The 21,584-nt window shown below is 51.5% G+C and overlaps 1 protein-coding gene across 2 annotated transcripts in view; it reads left to right on the forward strand.

Moving 5' to 3' along the window:
* Positions 1 to 17,629: 17,629 nt before the first annotated feature.
* STAM2 (signal transducing adaptor molecule 2) overlaps positions 17,630 to 21,584 on the forward strand; it is a 30,450-nt gene continuing 26,495 nt past the window's right edge. For both annotated transcript variants that reach the window (XM_054381518.1, XM_054381517.1), the window contains exon 1: positions 17,630 to 17,669. In XM_054381518.1, coding sequence (XP_054237493.1) covers positions 17,630 to 17,669 — 40 coding nt within the window. The remainder of the gene's footprint in view (positions 17,670 to 21,584) is intronic.

The following is a 21,584-nucleotide window of genomic DNA, read 5'->3' on the forward strand; positions in this document are numbered from 1 at the left end:
CACTCCAATCTCCTTTCAGGGAGTTGTAGAGAGCAATGAGGTCTCCCCTCAGCCTCCTCTTCTCCAGGCTGAACACCCCCAGTTCCCTCAGCTGCTCCTCACCAGCCCTGTTCCGAAGACCCTTCTCCATCTTCCTTGTCCCTCTCTGGAGCTCTTCCAGCCCCTCAATGTCCTTCCTGGAGTGAGGTGCCCACAGCTGACCTCCTGCCATGCAGCTATAAGAGGAGTGCTGCTTTCTGGTGTGATCTCCCCAGCCAGGAGCTCACTGGTTATTTATTGGCAGGAAGGCAGGCAGACAAAACACAACTTCTGAATTCCCAGAAAGGCAAAGAATTGGAAATGCAAATGAAAGGGAAATAATGGAGCAGAAAATAATGGGAGGGAATGAGTCAATGTTATGGAAGCTTCTAACTGAGTACAAAGAAGCGCTGGCTGAGCTCAAATGGAGACAGAGCCTGGACTGGATCTCTGCATCTCTGCCAGCTTTAAACCAGCTCTACACATCCCAGCTGAGACAAGAGGTGTGAGGAGCACTTTTTACTACACGGACATTCTCTAACCTTTGTGGATTCCTGGTTGACAGCCATCTGAAGATGAGCCCAGGTGGCCAAGAAGGCCACCAGCATCCTGGCCTGGAGCAGCAACTAGGGGAGAAACTAGATGATCCTTGAGGTCCCCTCCAACCCTAACAATTCTATGATTGTGCCCTTGTACTGGGCACTGGTTAGGTCACACCTTGAGTAGATGGTTCAGTTTTGGGCCCCTCATTCCAAGAAGGACACTGAGGGACTGGAGAGGGTCCAGAGAAGGCCAGTGAAGCTGTTGAAGGGTCTGGAGGACAGGGCTGGTGAGGAGCAGCTGAGGGAGCACCCCACTGCTCCCTGAAAGGAGGTTGGAGTGAGGTGGGGGTTGGTCTCTTCTCCCTAGTATCAGGTGATGGAAAGAGAGGAAATGGCCTGAAATTGACCCAGGGGAGATTTAGGTTGGAGATGAGGAACAATTTCTTTGCTGCAAGAGTGGTCAGACTTTGGAACAGGCTGCCCAGGGAGGTGGGGGAGTCCCCATCCCTGGAGGTGTTCAAGAAACCTGTGGCCATGGCACTTTGGGACAGGGTTTGATGGTCGGACTGGATGATCTAAGAGGTCTCTTCCATCCCAAACAACTCCATGATTCCACGATCTTTGTTCTGAATTGCAAAAAGGATTTTTCTCTCCCCACAGGAGTTAGCAGTGTGTGGACTGGTAGGGCTGTAGCTCCCTCAGCTCCTGAGCCCCCAGCTTGGCCTGTGGGACAATGCTGCCCATTGTGGCCGTGGCAGGGGAACAGCTCGGTGTGCTTCCACGCGGGCTGCCGGCAGCAGAGCCGCACAAGTTCCCATTGTTGAGGCTTTTTTTTTTTTAACCCCACCAAAGGCTCTTGACAAAGAGCTCCTGGGGAGAGTTAGGCGAGAGGGATAAAATTCATTTAATTTCTTCATCTGATAGAAGCTGTTTCAAGGCCTTAAATGGGTTTCAGAACTCATGAGAAAAATATGGATTTCCATTCACAGCCCTGATTAATTCCAGTTGTCTCCCAGCAAGACAGCAAGAGGTGGGAGGGAGCTGCAGGAGCAGGAGTTGTGCACTCACTGGAAACTCTTTCTCCAGCCTTTGCTCTCCTTTGCTCACCAAATGAGCAAGAAATGTGTGGACATGGCAGCACAGTATCAGAGTATATCCGAGGTTGGAAGGGACCTCCAGAGATCATCAGGTCCAACCCCCCTGCCAAAGCAGGATCACCTAGGATAGTCTGCAGAGGAATGCATCCAGGTGGGTTTTGAAAGTCTCTAGAGAAGGAGACTGTGGGGCATGATTTAATGGCCATGGTATTCTTAGGGTGATGGTTAGACTTGATGATCTTAGAGATCTTTTCCAACCCAAACAACTCTATGAGCTCTGGACGCTGGTCTCTTCTCCCAGGCAACCAGCAGCAGAAGGAGGGGACACAGTCTCAAGTTGTGCCAGAGGAGGTATAGGATGGATGTTAGGAGGAAGTTCTTCACAGAGAGATTGCCCATTGGAATGGGCACCATCACTGGAGATGTTCAAGAGAAGCCTGGATGAGGCACTTAGTGCCATGGTCTGGTTGATTGCTTAGGGCTGGGTGATAGGTTGGCCTAGATGATCATGGAGGTCTCTTCCAACCTGGCTGATTCTATGATTCTATGATTAAGTGAATCTGGAGCTTTTGAGGTCCCCACCTGGTCTCATGGTAGGGTCTTTAGAAGGATAAGTGGCTCTGATTTTCACCAAACTGGTGAGACTGTCCTCACCAATAAGGGTCTAAGTGATATAGTGGATACTGGTCTAAGATTAAAGAATCCCAGAGTCCCTCGTGGTGGGGGTTGGAAGGGAGCTCTGCAGATCTTTCAGTCCCACACCCACAGCAGCTTGCCCAGCATCACAATGGCCAGGTAGCTTTGGAAGCTCTCCAGAGAAGGAGACTCCACAACCTCTCTGGCAGCCTGCTCCAGGCCTCCAGCACCCTCACACCAAACAACTTTCTCCTCATCTTCAGATGGAACCTCCTGAGTTCCAGTTTGTGCCCATTGCTCCTTGTGCTGTCCCTGGGCACCACTGAGCAGAGTCTGGCCCCAGCCTCTTGCCCCCCACAGCTCCTTTAGCTCTTGCTGAGCATTGCTCAGCTCCCCTCTGGGGCTGCTCTTCTGCAGGCTCCACAGCCCCAGGGCTCTCAGCCTTTCCTCCTCACAGAGATGCTCCAGGCCCCTCAGCATCTTTGTAGCCTCCACTGGGCTCTTTCTAACAGTTCTCTTTAACTGGGAAGCCCAAAAATAGACAGTGGACTCCAGATGTGGCCTTAGTATAGCAGAGTAGTGGGAAAGGAGAAGCTCCCTCAATCCCCTGCCCACCCTCTTCTGAATGTATCCCAGGATACCATTGAGCCTTCTTGGCCACAAGGGCACATTGCTGGCTCCTAGGGGACTTTTTGTCCAGCAGCACTCCAAGGTCCCTCTCCACAGATCTGCTTCCCAGCAGGTCACCCCCTCACCTGTACTGGTGCAGGTTATTGTTTCTGCCCAGGTGCAGGACCTTGCATTTGACCTTGTTGAACTTCAGGAGGTTTCTTGATTGATCAGTCTCAGCTGATGGGTTTTCAAGGCAGCAATCAGCACTGCCATGCCAGCTCAGGCACACTCATCTGGAGTTCCTCAGCTGCCTGCTGGGGCTTGCTGGGAGCTGGACACTTGGGTAAGTCATGACTCATGGCAGGCAGGCAGACAGGCAGGAAGGAGCTCAGCATCTGGGCCCTGGATGGGTCCATTTCCCTCCAGGTCTCACAGTGCAAGGTTTTGGTCCTACGCTAGAAAAAAGGTCAACCATGGAGCTTTTCCCATAAAGCAAAATCTCTCCTTTTCCATCCAGTTCCAAACATCTCCACTTCTGCTCCCAGACAAGGCCAACAGAAGTTCACACTGAATTATTTACTGCCACAGGGAAGCAGGGGACTGAAGGCAGACAGCTGAACCCAGGCAGGAGTGAAATGCTGTTAGATGCAGGGAGCGTGAAGACGACTCCTGCATCTTTAATAGCTTCCCCAAGAAACCAGCTGGGAGGGTTTGGAGATACCCAAAGTGATTGTCCCCCTCTCTTGGGCACTGGTACCAGCATAGCCTTGGAAAGGTGTATCCCAAGCCCTCCTGTGTCTGGAGAAATGCTTGTGAGAGGTTGTGGAGTCTCCTTCTCCGGAGAGCTTCCAGCCCCAGCTGGCCATTGTGATGCTGGGAAGCTGCTGTGGGTGCCCTGCTTTAGCAGGAGGGTTGGAGTGGATGATCTCCAGAGATCCCTCCACAGCCCCCCCTGTGCCTGGAGTCTGTGTGCTGTGGAGCCCATTGCTTGCTCTCCTGTGCTCACCACCAGCAGCTGCACAGCCAGGGGGACAGCTTCTCATCCTCGAGACTTTGAGCAACCTGGTCTAGGTCAACCACCCCCATGGCAAGGGGATGGAATTAGATGATCTTGGAGGTCCCTTCCAACCCAAGCTGCTCTGTGATTCTGTCCTACGTACCTGTTGTGTTTGTGAGACAAGTGGCTGTGGGAGCACATAGGGTGCAGTTCCAACCTCCTTCCTGGGTCAGAGGAAACAGAGCTGTTGCTGGAGCAAAGATTTAGGGGTGGCTGGCAGGGGCTGCAGCCTTTTGGGGTGCTTTGCCTGCGTGCCCTGCGCATGGTGCCACAAAGCCAGGCCGAGGCGGTGCCTATCCTCTGGGAAGTGAAGGGGGATTGAGCGTGAGCAGTGGCCATGCAAAGAGCTAAGATGGGTGCCTGAGGAATGCTTACTGAGAAGGAAAGGGCAGCAGTGGCAGCGTGAGCTGGCAGCCACTGAGGGCTCCTCCAGGCAGCGCTGCCACCCGGGCCCTGCCGACTCAGCTCCTCTTTGTTTGCCTTCTCCCTGCTGGCCAGCACAGAGATGCTGCAGTGCACGACTGGGTGGCTGACCTCAGCCTCAGTGCCAAACGGATGACTGCAACGAGCACAGCAAACACAAGGCATTGTCTTCTCCCTGAAATGCCAGCTTTGTTCCACGTGGAGCTGCTGGCTTATCACTATAACCCCTTCCCTGCTGCACCACCACCCAGCCTCTGCAGCCAGAGCCTCGCCTAGTCCCTGCCCCGGCAGGCAGCTCCGCTTCAAATAATCAGGCTTGGTGTGCACCTGGCCAAGGGCAGATCTCACTGAGCAACTCCACCACCTCCCTGGGCAGCCCCTTACACTCTTGCAGCAAAGAAACTGTTCTTCATGTCCAACCTAAACCTCCCCTGGCACAATTTCAGGTCATTTCCTCTCAGCTCCTCTGTGTGCAGAGCCTCCTTCTCTCCAGGCTTAACACCCCCAGTTCCCTCAGTTGCTCCTCACCAGCCCTGCTCTCCAGACTCTTCAGCAGCTTTGTAGCTCTTCTCAGGACATGCTCCAGCACCTCAGTATCCTTCTTGGAGTCAGGGGCCAAAAGTGAACCCAGGATCTGAGATGTGAATATTATGTCTGCACCAGCCAGCCACAGATGTGTGCTCCCAGCCCAGCCCCAGCTGTGTCCTGGGCTGATCCCCAGCAGTGTGGGCAGCAGGGGCAGGGAGGGGATTCTGCCCCTCTGATCCCTCTGCTGAGACCCCACCTGCAGTGCTGGGGCAGCTCTGGAGTCCTCAGCACAGACAGGGACCTGATGGAGCAGGGCCAGAGGAGGCCACAGCAATGCTGGGAGGCCAGGCTGAGAGAGTTGGGCTTGTTCAGCCTGAAGAAGAAAAGGCTGCAGGGAGACCTTCTAGTGGCCTTTCAGTGCTTCAAGGGTTGATCAGAAAGCTGGGGACAGACTTCTGAGCAGGGCTTCTTGTGACAGGTTGGAATTGAACTCAATGGTCTCTTCCAATATCAACAGTTCTATGATTCTATACAGGACAAGGGGTGATGATATGAACTAAAGGAGAGATTCAGACTAGAAAGAAGGAAGAAATGTTTGACACTGAGGATGGTGAGACCCTGTCCCAAGTTGCACAGAGAGGTGGTAGAGATGCTCCATGCCTGAAACCATTCCAGGTCAGGCTGTTAGGGGCTCTGAGCAACCTGCTCTAGCTGCCAATGTTCCTGCTGACTGCAGGTGGGTTAGACTAGATTACCTGGAGAGGTCCCTGCCCACCCAACCCACTGTATGATTCTATGAAAATTTTGGTGGGTGGAGAGAGCTGTGGTCCTCACCTGGGCTGATGTGAAATCTCTTTCTTGCTTCTCTGGAAGCTTGGGAATGTTGCTGTCAGTTTGCTGTTGAATTTTCCAAGTGCTTTTAGACACCTCAAGCAAGATTGCTGTGGAGTCCCAGGGTGAGCACGTTCACAGCAGCCTGCTAAATGAGTGTGAGGGGGGGACCCAGCCCAGGGGTGACAATCTGTGTGTCCCTCTCCTGAAGGCACGTGCAGCACTCAGCTGCCAGATACACCAGATAAAAGGTCTTGATGTCAGATAAGCCCTGGCTGTGTTGACAAGGACAAGCACTGGATTAAAAGCAAGACACAAACCCTTAGGGAGCAGCACAACAGGGCAGGGCAATCCTGCTGCCTGTCAGTCCACTCCTGATGAGGCCAGGACAGATGTCCCTGCACCCATCCTGCTCAGTGACCCTTTCCCTTGCAGCTCAGTCCCTCACTTCTAGGCTTACCCACAAATGGACTAAAAGCAGCAGAGATTTTTGTGCACCCCAGTCCCTGAGTGCACACCAAGCTGCTCCTGGACGGAGGCATCCCTGACCCCTGGACCTGCCAACCCATCCGGGTGACAGAATCAGAGAATTGTTTGGGTTGGAAGATACCTCTAAAGTAATCGAGTCCAACCTTCAAGCCACCACCACCATGGCCATTAAACCATGTCCCAAAGTGCCATGGCCACATGGTTCTTCAACACTTCTAGGGATGGGGACTCCAACACCTCCCTGGGCAGCCTGTTCCAATGCCTGACCACTCTTGCAGCAAAGAAATTGTTCCTCATCTCCAACCTAAACCTCCCCTGGCACAATTTCAGGCCATTTCCTCTCATTCTATCACCTGACACTAGGGAGAAGAGATGAGCTCCTCACTCCAACCTCCTTTCAGGGAGCTTTAGAGAGCAAAGAGGTCTCCCCTCAGCCTCCTCTTCTCCAGGCTGAACACCCCCAGTTCCCTCAGCTGCTCCTTACCAGCCCTGTTCTCCAGACCCTTCAACAGCATCATTGCCCTCTTCTGGACCCACTCCAGCCCCTCAATGTCCTTGGAGTGTGGAGCCCAAAACTGAACCCAGGATTCAAGGTGTGGCCTCACCAGTGCCCAGTACAGGGACATAATCACTTCCCTACTCCTGCTGGCCACACCATTGCTGATCCAGGCCAGGATGCTGGTGGCCTTCTTGGCAACCTGGGCACACTGCTGGCTCATGTTCATAGGGCTGTCAACCAGATATCCTGCTTGAGCAAGCCCCTCCATCCCCCCAGGTCATTTACTCCTCTCTCACATGCCAACAGAACGTGGAGAAGGTGCCTCTGTGTGACCCCCAGACCACAGGGCCATGCTCATGGTCCTGCTGAGGGTGCTACTGAATAAGCAAAGTTTGGGAAAGAAACATTTTCAGTTTATTTGCATTGTGGTTTTGGAACCAGGGCTCTATGGGCTGGTCATGGAGAGGCCATGTTTGCCACCTCTCATGTGGAGCACACCTTGCTCAGCAGCACCCACCAGTGCCACCACCCCCACTGCCACCAGGAATGGGTGGCATGTGGTCTCCTGGTCCCCAGCATGGCCATAAGCACTCTGATAGGCCATGACTTCTCCTTGGCCTCACTTCTGACTTTTAACTGTGACAGTTCTAGCATCTTTGGAGACAATTACAGTTGCAGCTACCCCTGTCCCTGTCCCTGCCCCACTTCCCACCAGCTCTGAGCACACCCAAGCCCAGTTTCACTCCTGTAGGCCCCCACTCAGGAGGACTAGGCAAGACATTTGGGTGAAACTCAGCTGAGGTTACAGGGACCCAGCAGTGCCTGGAGAAAGCAGACAGAGCATTGATGCGGAGGAAGGAAATTTAGCCTGGATTTGAAAATGAAGATTTTTAATTAGTAAATCCCTGACTGAAGAACAATTTCCATCAGCAAGTTTGTGATTCCTCACTGCCTGAGGGATTTCAAACCAGACTACTTTCTGCTCCAGAAAAAGTGCTACAAGCAACAATTCTTTGCTTATAATGAACTGGAAATACTGGCAAGTCTCCATCTCCTTCAAATATTTCCCCTGCTATCTTCTGAGGTTGAAACAAATGATTCTGAGATGTAGCAGATGTAGAAGGCAGGCTGGGACATTCCTCCAGCTTCTCTGAGTGAGTTTTCTCTTCTCTACATAAGAAGCAGCTTTGGTCAACCTCTGTTTCATAGAATCATTAAATGGTTTGGGTTGGAAGACACCTTCAAGATCACCCAGTTCCAAATATGGATGAGACACCTCCCACTCAAGCAGGTTGCTCAAGGCCCCATTCAACTTAGCCTTGAACACCTCCAAGGAGGGGCATCCACATCCTCCCTGGGCAACCTGTTCGAGTGTCTCACCACCCTCACTGCAAAGAATTTCTTCCTAACTTCCAGTCTCAATCTCCCCTCTTCCAGCTCAAAGCCATTGCCCCTTATCCTATCACTCCAAGTCCTTGCCAGAAGTCCCTCCCCAGCTCTCCTGTAGCCCATTTCAAATATTGGAAGGCTGCTCTAAGGTCTCCCTGAAGCCTTCTCTTCTCCAGGCTGAACAGCCCCAACTCTCTCAGCCTGTCCCCATAGGGGAGGTTCTCCAGGCCTTTGATCATCTTTGTGATCTCTGGACCCACTCCAGCAGGTCCATGTCCTTCTCATGCTGGGGGCACCAGAAGTAGATGCAGTACTGTAGGTGGAATCTCACCAGAGCAGATCAGAGGGGCAGAATCACCTCCTTCATCCTGCTGGTCACATTTAGAGTCATAGAATTGTTTGGGCTCTTCGGATGCAGCCCAGCATGTGGCTGCCTTCTGGGCTGCCAACGATAACTGCCAGCTCATGTGGAGTTTTTCAACTTATTGAGTTTGTAATCAACTGTACCCCCAAGTTCTTCTCCTCTAGACTGCTCTCAAGCCACTCCTCACCCAGCCTAGATTTGTTTGGGATTGCCCCAGCCTTGCACTTGACCTTGTTGAACTTCATGATGTTGGCTTTGGACCACCTCTCAAGCCAGCCATTTCCCTCTAGGTGGCAGCCCTGACCAGAATCAGCTCTGCTCTAGCTCAGACCAGGACGTGAGGTCCAGGACAGGTCCCTTCCAACACAAACCACTGTATGAATCTGTGAATCTGTGAGGTCTGCAGCCCTGGTCCAGAACCAAGGGATTGAGGGACCAGCCCGCTGGGCCACAGTCCCCCCAGGAGAGCCTGGTCCCAGGAAGGTGAGCAAAGAGCACACGGCAGCTCTGCACCGTGAAGTCAGCCAGTGCTGTGGTTGCCCACGAGGAAGTTCAGAGCTGTCACCTTCTTGATGACATAAAGCAGAGGGGCAGCAGCAGCCTTGCAGTTATTGAAACAAGTCCTCCAGCCCCTTGGCTCTCTGCCTTTCTCCTTTTTTAACAGAAGCCTTTTCTGTAGACAAATGAAAATTGCCGGTGGCCAAACCACCAGATTTGTGCTTTTGGTCCATGTCCTAATGGGGTGTTAGTGCTGGCTGCTGCTTCAGAAGTGGCAGATGGTTTGTCCATGCTGTTTGTTTTGCATTTCCCCCCATTTGGCCACAGCATTTGCATGTGCACAGCATCCCCTGCCATGGGTGGCCAGCTTTGACTTGCCAGCTCCTCGCCCTGAGCTGAGCGCCCAGCACCAGCTGCGGAGAAGCCTTGAAGAGGGAATGTTGCACTTGAAGAGGAAATGTTGCTCTGCTCATGATTTCATCCATCAGATGAAGCTGTAATTGTGTTGCTTTCTCTTAAAATATTAAATAGCACAAGGCCTGTGGCATGGAGAAGAGCCTCTTCCTGGAAGGGAGCTCTGCTGATGGTCACCCATCCAAGAACCTGAGGAGCACCACGGCTTGTGTGGAAGCTTCCTGTCCTCTGTACGCCCCCATGCATCAGTACAGGCTGGAGAGAAGTCCTGGGGGAAAAGGACCTGGTGGACAACAGGATGACCATGAGCCAACACTGTGCCTTCATGGCCAAGAAGGTCTCTTGGTATCCCGGGGTGCATGAAGAAGAGTGCGGCCAGCAGGTTAAGGGGGGTTCTGCTTCCCCGCTGCTCTGCCCTGGTGAGGCCACATCTGGAGTACTGGGCCCAGATCTGGAGTCCCCAGTTCAAGAGAGACCAGGAGCTACTGGAGAGGGTACAGCAAAGGGCTACAAAGATGCTGAGGGCACTGGGACATCTCTGTGATGAGGAAAGACTGAGAGAATTGGGGCTGTTTAGCCTGGAGAAGAGCAGCCCCAGAGGGGATCTTCTTAACAACACTGATCAATACTTCAAGGGTGGGGGTCAGGAGGATGGGACCAGGCTTTTTCCAGTGGTGCCCAGTGACAGGACAAAGGGTAATGGGCACAAACTGGAACATAAGAAGTTGCATCTAAACATGAGGAGGAACATCTTTAATTTAAGGGTGGCAGAGCCCTGGAGCAGGCTGCCCAGAGAGGTTGTGGAATCTCCTTCTCTGCAGAGCTTCCAAACCCAGCTGTCCCTTGTCATCCTTGTCAAGCTGCTGTGGGTGCCTCTGCTGTAGCATGGGGGGTTGGACTGGATGATCTCCAGAGGTTCCTTCCAACCCTCACCATGCTGGGATTCCAGGATTCCCATATTTCAGTGAACATTTGCAGGAGGTTTTACACCAAGGCTGTGTCAATAGAGCACAAAGAGAGAACCTAAAGGAGGAGGAGGACAGCTGAAAACAAATGGCTTTTCCATTTCTAACCCTTAGAAAAGAGGTTCAGGAAGGCTTCTCTCAGTTCATAATAAAACATCAGCTGGGTTTACAGCAATGGAGGGAATTCTGCATTTTGACCTCCCTGGATGGCTGATAGAAACTGTTCCCAGACCACTTGTGTGATCTTGTCCTCCTCCATGTCTCCCTGAATGCAAAATTAATCTGTTTATGAGGTTGGAAAGAGTTTGGCAGCTTACTCTTTTGCACTCCTAAATCCTTTTTCATCTGAGGATCTCGGAGTAGTTTATAAACATGAAGGAAGCCACAAAACACCCATCCTATCATACTTGTCCAACAAGTGTGTGATCAGAAATGGAGCTTGCCTGGATTTGCCCAGAAGAGGACGTTTCCTTACAGTTTGGGGAATTTCCTTGAAGTGTGGCAGATTTGAAATACAGACAAAGGGAAAAAAAAAAAAAAAAGTAAGGCAGGGAAACCAAAGGAAACATTTTCTGAGACACAGAAATTCAAGACAGCCTTTTGGGGGCTGGACTAGATGACCTTTGGAGGTCCCTTCCAATCCAGATCATTCTATGATGATTCTATGGTTCTTGCACACCTCACCAAGGTGGAGGAGCATCCTGGGATTACAGCTGGGTACCAGGGCAAACCTGTGCTCTTAGATGTAAAGGTACAACAGGGTCCTGCTGTGAGCAGGACACAGCTCAGAGTAAAAGATCACTCCCAAAGGCACCATTGATCCCATTGGAGGTTCACCTTGGAGAGAGCAGAATTCTTGAGAAAACATCCCAGAAGGCAAGCTGCTCATGGCCAGAGAGGTCAGGGAAGAAGGTGCAGGACCAAGGGCTCCTCTGGCATCTTCCAGTGAAGCTGGTTGCCAGCCTGGTCCTGGCCAGCATCCCTAGGTGAGAAAAGGCAGGCACTTGCTTCTCTGCTGTCATGCTTCTGCTGGCAGTCCCAGGAGGGCTTCTTCTCTTTGAGTTCTCCTCTCTAGAGCTGTCCCCCATCTCCCATGGGGTTGCAGCCCACTGAGAATGCCACAGATGGCATTCTCAGGAGCAAGCTGAGGGATCCCCAGGGTCAAGCCTCTACTTCCCTGGCTGGTATCCCAGCAGGACTCTGTTCCTTCTGCCTTTCATCCCCATCCCTGTGTTCCTGAATCCAGTTCCAGAATCCATTTCCTATCTGCTGCTGAGTCCAGGTTGGGACTTGTCCAGTGCCTGCCCTGAGCATCAGTGGTGCCAGTGGTGCCAGCCTTGCCATCAGGGGTTGGGTTCCCTGTTGGTTTGTGTCTCGTTGTCTCTCTTCCATGGAATTGTTCTTCCCATCCCAGCTGGATGAGTTTCTTTCCCAGCCCATCAGCCTCTCTCCCTTCTTTCCTCTTCTTCCCTCTGGGCAAGCAGCGGGGTTCCTGGAGAGTTCTAGGCACTCCGCTGGCAGCCAGCCCAGCCCTGACCCTGGACAAAGCCATCCTTAACAGGTCTGCGTTTGCGGTAGATGGGTCAGGGAAGGAGGTGAATCTGGAGGTGCCCCAGGAGGGGCAGCAGCAGTGCTGGAGCGCCAGGCAGAGCAGCTCTTCGGGGGTCGCCCGGAGAATCGCTTACGCGGTGTCTGGGGGCGCACCGCCGCCGGCCAGCCAGGCGCAAAGCGGCGCGCAGGCAATTTCCATTCAGGGCACAAATGCCGCGTGAAAGGACAGCTAACTTTGGAGCTCAGCAGAGGAAACGTCTGATCCCAGCTCTGCCTCGTGTTGGGAAACAATCAGGACGGCCGACAGGCGCATTCCTGCCCGGCGGAGCTGCATTCAGCCAAGGGATAAGGCCGGGGGGGTCGGGGGACCCGCATGGTGCCAGGGTGAGACAAAGGTGTTGACAAAACCCAGAGCGCTGCCTTGGTGTCTGCTGCCCTGGGGGTGGGTGCAGAAAGTCCCCTCCATGGCTCAACCTCTGCAGCTACAACACTCCTCTAAGGTCAATTTCCTGCCTTACTGCAGTGTTATTCTACAGAACAAAGATGTGGCCTCTCACTCCAGAAAGGACACTGAGGGGCTGGAGCAGATCCAGGGAAGGGCAACACAGCTGGGGAAGGGTCTGGAGAACAGGGCTGGTGGGGAGCAGCTGAGGGAACTGGGGGTGTTCAGCCTGGAGAAGAGAAGGCTAAGAGGAGACCTCATTGCTCTCTACAACTCCCTGAGAAGACGTTGGAGCCAAGTGGGGGTTGGTCTCTTCTCCCTAGTAACAGGTGATACAGTGAGAGGAAATGACCTGAAATTGTGCCAGGCAGGGGAAGTTTAGGTTGGACATGAAGAACAATTTCTTTGCTGCAAAAGTGGTTAAGCATTGGAACAGGCTGCCCAGGGAGGTGGTGGAGTCCCCATCCCTGGAGGTGTTCAAGAAACCTGTGGCCATGGCACTTGGGGACATGGTTTAATGGCCATGGTGGTGTTGGGTTGATGCTTGGACTCAATGATCATGGAGGTCTCTTCCAACACAAACAATTCTGTGATTTCCAGAGTTTCTCTGCATAATCAGTCTCCCTTGTCTGCATGACTCCTACACAGAGAACCAGAGGAGAGAGACCTTTATAAAGAGAGGAAAGAAATATTTCAGTGAAACACAAAGTGAACCAGAGGGCAGCTGGAGGAACACAGAGAATCCACTCAAACACAGAACAAAGCTCAGAGCCTTAGCACACTGCTTCTCTGCATGAGTAAAGAGCTCCTCAAGAGCTACTCAAGCAAACTTAGAATCACAGAATCCTTCATGCTGGAAAAGGCCTTTCAGATCATTGAGTCACCATTAACCCAGCACTGCCAGGCCACCACTAAACCATGGCCCTCAGCACCACATCTACATGGCTTTGAAACCCCTCCAGGGATGGGGACTTCATCACTGCCCTGGGCAGCCTGGGCCAGGCCTTGACAACCCTTTTGAGGTTCCCTATGTCCAACCTAAACACCCTCAAAGTGCAACTTGCAGCCATTTATTCTCATCCTGTCACTTGTTACTAGGGAGACTGACCCCCACCAACCTCCTCTCAGGGAGCTGTAGAAAGCAAATGAAGTCTCCCTTCAGCCTCCTCTTCTCCACAGTAAACACCCTCAGTTCCCTCAGCTGCTCCTCACCAGTCCTGTTCTCCAGACCCTTCACCAGATTCGTTGCCCTTCTCTAGACCCACTCCAGCCTCCCAATGTCCTTCTTGGAGTGAGGGGTCCAAAACTGAATGCATAATTTGAGGTGTGGCCTCACCAGTGCCCAGTACTGGGGGACAATTCCTGCCCTATTCCTGCTGGCCACACCATTGCTGATCCAGACCAGGATGCTGGTGGCTTTCTTGGCAACCTGGGCACACTGCTGGCTCATCTTCAGCTGCTGTCAACCAGCACCCCCAGGTCCTTTCTCATCCAGATTAAATCCATTCCCTCTCATCCTATCACACAAAGTCCTTGTAAAAAGTCCTTCCCCAGCTTTCTTCCCTTCACTTGGCTTGTGGTGACACCCAGAGAAGTTCTTTAGATGCTTCTGAACTCTCTTCTTGAGAGAGTTCTTCTCTGCTTGAACCTTGGGGGCTTAGACCTAGCTGTGATGATCCTGCTCAGTCCTTCATCTCCAGAAGGTAAGACTGATCTCAGAAACACTGTCCCAATCAAATAAATTTATATATAATATAAATCTTTAATCAAATAAATATTTAATCTAATAAAAAACAGAGTAGATGTCCATGAAGATGATTTGATGACATATACTCAGAAATCATGTTACAGGAGCCGAAGAAGTGGAGAAGTTATGCGTGGTTATCACACCACACCACACATGGAATCAGGGAATGGCTTAGGTTGGAAGGGACCTTCGAGATCATCTACTCCAACCTCCTCACCATGGGCAGGGATACCTCCCAACTAGATTTGGCTGCTCAAGGTTCCATCCAACCCAGCTGGCCTTGAACACCCCTGAGAAGGCATCCACAGCCTCCCTGGGCAGCCTATTCCAGAGTCTCATCACCCTCATACTGAAGAACTTCTTTCTAAGATGCACTCTCACCCTGCCCTCCCTCAGCTTCAAACCCTTCCCCCTTGTCCTGTTTCTAGACACCCTTATGAAAACTCCCTCTGCAGCCTTCCTGTAGGATCCCTTCAGGTACTGGAAGGCAGTTGTAAGGTCCCCCTGGAGTCTTCTCCAGACTGAATACCCCTAGCTCCCTCAGCCTATCGTCATAGCAGAGCTGCTCCAGCCCTTGGATCATCTTTGTGACCTCCTCTGGACTCACTCCAACAGCTCTGTGCCCTTCTTATGTGGGGACACCAGAACTGGATGCAGTATTTGAGGTGGGGTCTCACCAGAGCAGAGTAAAGGGGGAGAATCCCTTCTCTTGCCCTGCTGAGCACACTCCTCTTGATGCAGTGGAGCTAATGAGAGACAAATCCTTGTCCTGAATTCTGGAGAACTCATCCTAATTTCCTTTTCAGCCAGACAACATCAGTGGTTCTTGCCTCTCTGTATAGATTGATCCATCCTTCCCTTTTTTCAAAGCAATTAAACAAATTACTGCCGTTTTAATTGTGAGTCATTAAGTGAAATGCTAAGCTTCAGTGTAATTAGTGAATTTAAGACTGAGGGGAAGGTGCTCTGTTTGTTGCCTTAAAAATGTGACAGAAGAGTTCACTGGCAGTTCAGCTCCGGACGGGCAGCGCTGGCTGCGACCGTGGGACAATGGTGCCACCTGCAGACTGCCTCCAACGCCGGAATACGGCAACTACGGGAACGAAACGGGAACGAGACGGGAACGAAACGGGAACGAAACGGGAACGAAACAGAACTTCACCCAGGAGGGGACAGTGGCTCCACAGAGTGCTGAGTGACCTGCTCCTGCGTCTGCACACTCAGTGAGACCCGGAGCAGCTGGTAGCAGTGTGTCAGCAGAGAGCTTGCAGATTGAAGTGAGAATCATAGAATCCTTTCAGTTCAAAGAGACCTTTAAGAGCCAGTTAGCCCAGCACTGCCAGGTCACCACTAAACCATGGCCGTCAGCACCACATCTACACAGCTCTGGAACCCCTTGAGGGATGGGGACTTCACCACTGCTCTGGGCAGCCTGGTTCAGAGCTTGACAAACCTTTTGGGGAAGAAATTGCTCCCCGTGTCCAACCTAAACCTCCCCTGGTGCAACCTGAGGCCATTTCCTGTTGTCCTTTCACTTGCTGCTAGGGAGAAGCAACCAACTCCCACTTCACTCTAGCCTGCTTTCACGTAGTTGTAGAGAGCAATGAGGTCTCCCCTTAGCCTCCTCTTCTCCACACTAAACACCCCCAGTTCTCCCAGCTGCTCCTGTTCTCAGACCCTTCACCAGCTTTGTTGCCCTTCTCTGGACCCACTCCAGCCCCTTGATGTCCTCCTTGTAGTAATGCTGTTGTACTTCACTTTTCCACCAGTTCTCTGCTTGAAGAAGTCAACCCCAGGCTCTGACTAATGCACTGCCACAATGATGACTAAGGCTCACGACTCTGAGACATGCCTCTAAGAACTATGACTGTGCATACTCCACCGAGCACGTGGGTGTGAAACTACTGACTCACACCTGGCCTGGCATGAGTTCCTCTGAAGCCCCATTACTCCTCACACAAAGGAGGTACCCCCAGTGGTTAGTAGCTCCCACAAGATCCTGCTGGCAGCTGTTGATGGGGGCTTGCAGCAGGCACGGGGCCAGGAGTGCCTTGTAAGTGTCTTTTTGGGGAGCTCTTCTACATCTTAGCCTGAAGAAGAGGAGGCTGAGAGGAGACGTTATTGCTTTCGACAGCTAGCTGAGGAGGCCTAGAGTGACGCTGGTGCTGGTCTTTTCTCTCAAGTAACTAACAACAGTACAAGAGTGGTCAGGCATTGGAACAGGCTGCCCAGGGAGGCGGTGGAGTCACCATCCCTGGAGATGTTAACAAAACACATAGATGCGACACTTGGAGACATGGTCTAGTGGTCATAGAGATGTTGGATAGAAGGTTGGACTAAGTGATTACTTAGAGGTCTTTTCCAACCTTAATGATTCTGTGACTCCCTTCCTGGTTACCCAACCCATGGGGCTGTGGGGACAGCCAGCAGAAGGCTGCATGCCCTCACCTCAGAATCACAGAACATTAGGGGTTAGAGAGGACCTCCAAAGATCATCCAGTCCAACCCCCTGCCAGGGCAGGATCACACAAGAACACATCCAGGTGGGTTTTGAATGTCTCCAGAGGAGACTCCACAACCTGTCTGGGCAGTCTGCTCCAGTGTTTTATCACCCTCACAGTGAAAAACCTTTTCCTTATCTTCACAAGGAACCTTCTACGCTCCAGCTTGCACCCATTGCCCCTTGTCCTATCATCAGGCATCTCCGAGAAGAGTCTGCCTCCACCCTCTTGTCACTGCCCTGCACATCTTTACAAACACTTCCCCCAGCTGTCATCTCCTCAGCAGGGTAGGGGTTGGAAGGGACCTCTGGAGGTCATCCAACCCAACCCTCCTGCTCAAGCAGGGGTACCCACAGCAGCTTGCCCAGGATCACAACGTCCAGGCGGGTTTGGAATCTCTCCAGAGAAGGAGACTCCACAGCCCCTCTGGGCAGCCTGCTCCAGGGCTCCCTCACAGGAGAGATGCTTTTCTTCCACTCACCCTCAGCCACACTCCCACAGCAGCCACTGCCGGGCTGTTTCCCTGTCCTCCACTCCTCACACTCACTGAAGCAAGAAAGCTTTTAATTAAGTTTGGACTCTAGGGAGGAAGAAACACGGAACGATGGCGACAGGATGGTGAAGCCAGGAGTCACAAGACAAAAACTCGCCCGACCACCACCCCATCAAGATGGCGCCCGTGGCGTCAGCGTCCACAGGAGCCGCGGACGGGGCGTGGCCTCCGCACAGGCCCACCTCTAGCCCCGCCCCCTCGGGCCCTCTTCAGGTCTGACTCTGCTGCTCCGGGGTGCCCTTCCCAGCGCCTGACTTCGCTGCGCCGCTCCCCGCCCCAATCGTTCGTGTCCCGCCGGCCAGTACCGGCGCTCTCCCACCCTCCGCTCCTGCGGAATTAAACACCGCAACGCGATCAGGCGCACGGGACAGCCGCGGGGGCCTTGAGGCGGCGGCGGTGGGGCGGTGGAGATCAGGAGGCCGGGGTCGGGGTGTCTGGGCTGAGGAGCGGGTGATCGGCCTGGTGCTGCCGAGATGCCGCTCTTCGCCCCCAACCCCTTCGAGCAGGACGTGGGTGAGCAGCGGAGTGCGAGGAACCCGGGTGGTGGCGGTGGCTGGGCCCGGTTGGGCGGCAGGGCCGGTGCTTGCGGGGCGGCGGCCTCCTGTCCGCGGTTGGCCCGGGGCTTCTGAGGGAGAAGGAGTAACGACGGCCGGTGGTGGAAGCCGCGGTGGCAGGCCTGCTCGGTGAGCTGCCCGGCCCCGGGGCGCTGGCGGCTGCTGGCAGTCTCACCGTGAAGCTTCAGGCAAAAATCTATGTGCCGTTCCTTAGGGGATCCCCGATACCCCGCGGCTCCGGGGATCGCCGGCCCGGCGGGCCTGCCTGCCTGCTGTCGGGGGTCTCTGACAGGGGAGTGGGCCCCGTCGGTGCTCCAGCAGAGCAGCCTGAGGCGCTGACTCGCCCCATTTGCTCTCAGCAGTTGAAGGAAGTGTTTTAGGGCCAGTCGAGCTGTAACTGCTGAAGTTTTCCTGCTTTGACAGCGTCTTTCTAAGGTGTTTTGTCACCTCCTGCTTCTCACACCGCGTTGCTCGGTTTGCTGCGTTTCAGTGAAGTTCAGTGCTATGTAAACCTTGGTTTTGGTGTAAAAGTCGAGGGTGAAAACCAACTCCGAATGTCAGCAGGATCCAATTTTTATACCCCTTCACTCCCTGATACTAAGGCATCGTCTAAAGGCTGATTTGGAGGCATCAAGTGAAGTCTTAGCTGATGTTTCTTCCCATTACAAAGCCATGAGGCAACTAGGGCTGAAGTTGGTGGCATCGGTAGGAAGAAGTATGATGACTCAGTTGTTTTGTTTGGTGTTTCTGCTCTGTCTTGTGCTTTCTGGGGCATCAAACTTGTTTTCTCTCTTGCTTCTTTAGGGTTGGGTGGTTCGTTTTTTAAAACAAGACCTGTTCTGAACCAAAGCACTGGAAAAAAAACCGAACAAGCAATTTAAGGTAGAGACCCAAGTCAGATTTACATTTCTTGCTACCACTGGAGTTTTAGTTTAGAGGAGAATTCAACATTTTTGGGATTTTTCAAGGCCAGGATGGATACAGATAGAAGAGGTCATTGTGAGTGCTCCTGTTCCAACATAATTTCTTCTTTTACTGAGCGTATGTTGCACTGTTTTCTCAATCTGCCTGCAAAGTTTGTGTAATAAACACATTCCTTTTCTTTTTGTCTTTTCCCAAACCCTTGTGAGAGTCTTAATGTTGACTTAGGATTGAAAGTAGAAACTTGCCAGACCAGCTACACGTAGTGCAGTTATTTCAAACACCTTGTCAAGTTTTGTGTGTGTTTTCCCAGACTGTTATCTTTCACATGGCTCTAGCTCTGCTGTATTTGCACAAGTGAAGACTTTTTGAGCAAGGCACTCTCATAGCTCTGCAGAATTCTTGGTCAGACCTGATTGCTTCAAGAACTTCAAGGCTGTGGCAATCTCTCCACTCATAGTGTCTTAAATTTGGCCTCATAACTCCCTGCACTTATTACAATTAAACAAATGCAACTGAAGAGGAACTTTGTCATTATTGAGGCTTAATCTTGCAGCCCCTTGCCAGAAAAACTGTTTGCTAATAGGAGCTTTTAAAATAATTACTATTCCCTTGTAAATTAGAATGCCCAGAATATCAAATGTGGATGGCTCTACTTTAACTTGCAGTATTTATATGAGGTTTTTCTTCAGGGTTTTAATATCTGTTTATCATCTGTTTAACATTTTGTTGTCTTTTTCACTTAAAAACCTCCCACAAAACAAGGAAATAGTTGAGTCCAGCTGATTGTCTGGTGTTGTGGGAAAAGAGTGATCCTTTTCCATGGTCCCATCCACCCAGGTTTGTTGGTTTTATTTTTTTTTCATTCACCATTGAGTTGATTCAATCCTTTAAGGCAAGAAAACCTAATTTTCCAGAAGGAAATACTTGGCTTGTGAGTTGGGTTGTCTGTGAAAGTAATGAGTTTGGAATTTTGGTGGCTTGAATAAACTCAGCAAAAGGTGTGAAGTGGTAGTGAAAAGAGGAGCAGGACATCCTTGCAGAGGTTAATGTGAAAAACAGGATCCTGCTTTTGTGAGCAGCTAACAGTGGGATTAATCCAGCTCAGCTCTCCCTTCAGACCACACATGTAGCTCTTCTCTTCTCTTGGAGCACCTTTAGGAAATGCAGGTGAAATCACTTCTGCTTTGCCACAACTGGTTTTGTTTCCTTGGTTCTAAACTCATGTGTTTGTTTTTCAGCAGAGCTGTGCAGGAGCCTCGATTCCTTGGCATCTGCTTTGGTTGCTTTGTATGTAGCTGCAGTGTTGCAAGACTAACCTATGAACAGTGTTTTAGAAGAGGGTGGGTTCCTTCAGCTGTTTCTTATGGAGAGGTTACCCCAAACCCTTGATTCTTAAGTGCTGAAAGTTTTTTAATTCCCTGTCCACATCTGTTCTAGTTAGTTCATAGAATCACAGAATGGTTTGGCTTGGAAGGAACCTTAAAGATCATCTAGTTCCAACCCCACTGCCATGGGCAGGGGCACCTCACACTACACCAGGTTGCTCAAGGCCCCATCCATCCTGCTTTGGACACTTCCAGGCTTGGAGCCCCCACACTTTCCCTGGACAATCAGTTCTACTGCCTCGCCACCGTCATAAGAAGTCTCTATCCTGCTTCTTCCAGTTTGAAGCCTCATCCTGTCACTCTATGCCTTTGTAAAAAGTCCATCCCCAGCTCTCCTGTAGCCCCTTCAAATACTGGAAGGTTGCTTTAAGGTCTCCCTAGAGCCTTCTCTTCTCTAGGCTGAACAACACCAACTCTCTCATACTGTTCTCACAGCAGAGGTGCTCCAGCCCTGGATCTCACACATCTGCTGTTCTCCCAGCATTATCCTTCCTCTGAAACAACCTTCACCTCTGAAGTAGTTGCTCCTTCAATAGAGGACAAGCCTATTCCCTTTCATCTTTTGTTTAGTTATCTTCTTTCAGAACATTGTTGACAGGATCAAGGGAGCAGGAAGTGTTTTCCTGTGTAGTTTGACTGGCATCCAGAACTGCACAGCGGATGGCTGCTAACCTTTGTGATAGCATTTCACATTTCCTTGTGCTTTGATATGTTCACCTGGTGTGTTTCATTCTAGGATTGTATTTGCCTTTTGGTGACTGCTTTGTTTCATTGAGTCAGTTGGTCAAGAACCAGTCTTGGTGGCTTGTGTCCTCTTGGGCTAGAACTTGATGTGCTCAAGAATTGCAGAGTCCCTTGGGTTGGAAGAGACCTTTAATATCATTGAGTCCAACCATTATCAATTCTCCCAAGGCTGGTGTGAAGTCATGTCCCTCAGCACCACATCTCTGCAGCTTTGAAACACCTCCAGGGATGGGGATTCAACCACCTCCCTGGGCAGCCTGGTCAAGGCTTTGAGAACCCTTTCAGTGAAGAAGTTTTTTCTGATGTCCAACCTAAACCTCCCCTGGTGCAACTTGAGACCATTTCCTCTTGTCCTGTGGATTTTTCCTTGGGAGAAGAGACCAACCCCCACCTGACTTAATGTGGTCCTGAGCAACCTGCTCCAGCTGGAGATGTCCCTGCTCACTTTGAGGGTCTTTTCCAAGCCCATGCTATCTGTGAATGTGTGGTCGAGTCTTCATCCCTGGAGCTGTTTAGAAGCTACAGAGGTGCTGAGGGCCATGGTTTAGCACCAGCCTTGGTAGAGTTAGAGAATAGTTGGACTTGATGATCTGAAAGGTCTCTTCCAACCAAAACAATGCTGTGATTTGACTGATGAAAATCAATTCTGAGTTTGTATTTTTCTGACATTTCCTCCTCTCTTGAGGTCATTACTGATCTGCTCCCTCACCCCTTCCTTGATTGTGTTTTGGATACAACATAGCTGCTCTTCTTTCGGTTCTATTTGTGTTACAAAGGATGTTTTCTTCTACAATATGTAACAACTTTCATTTTGATGCTTT

The sequence above is a fragment of the Indicator indicator genome, chromosome 5, assembly GCF_027791375.1.
Source record: "Indicator indicator isolate 239-I01 chromosome 5, UM_Iind_1.1, whole genome shotgun sequence".
NCBI lineage: Eukaryota > Metazoa > Chordata > Aves > Piciformes > Indicatoridae > Indicator > Indicator indicator.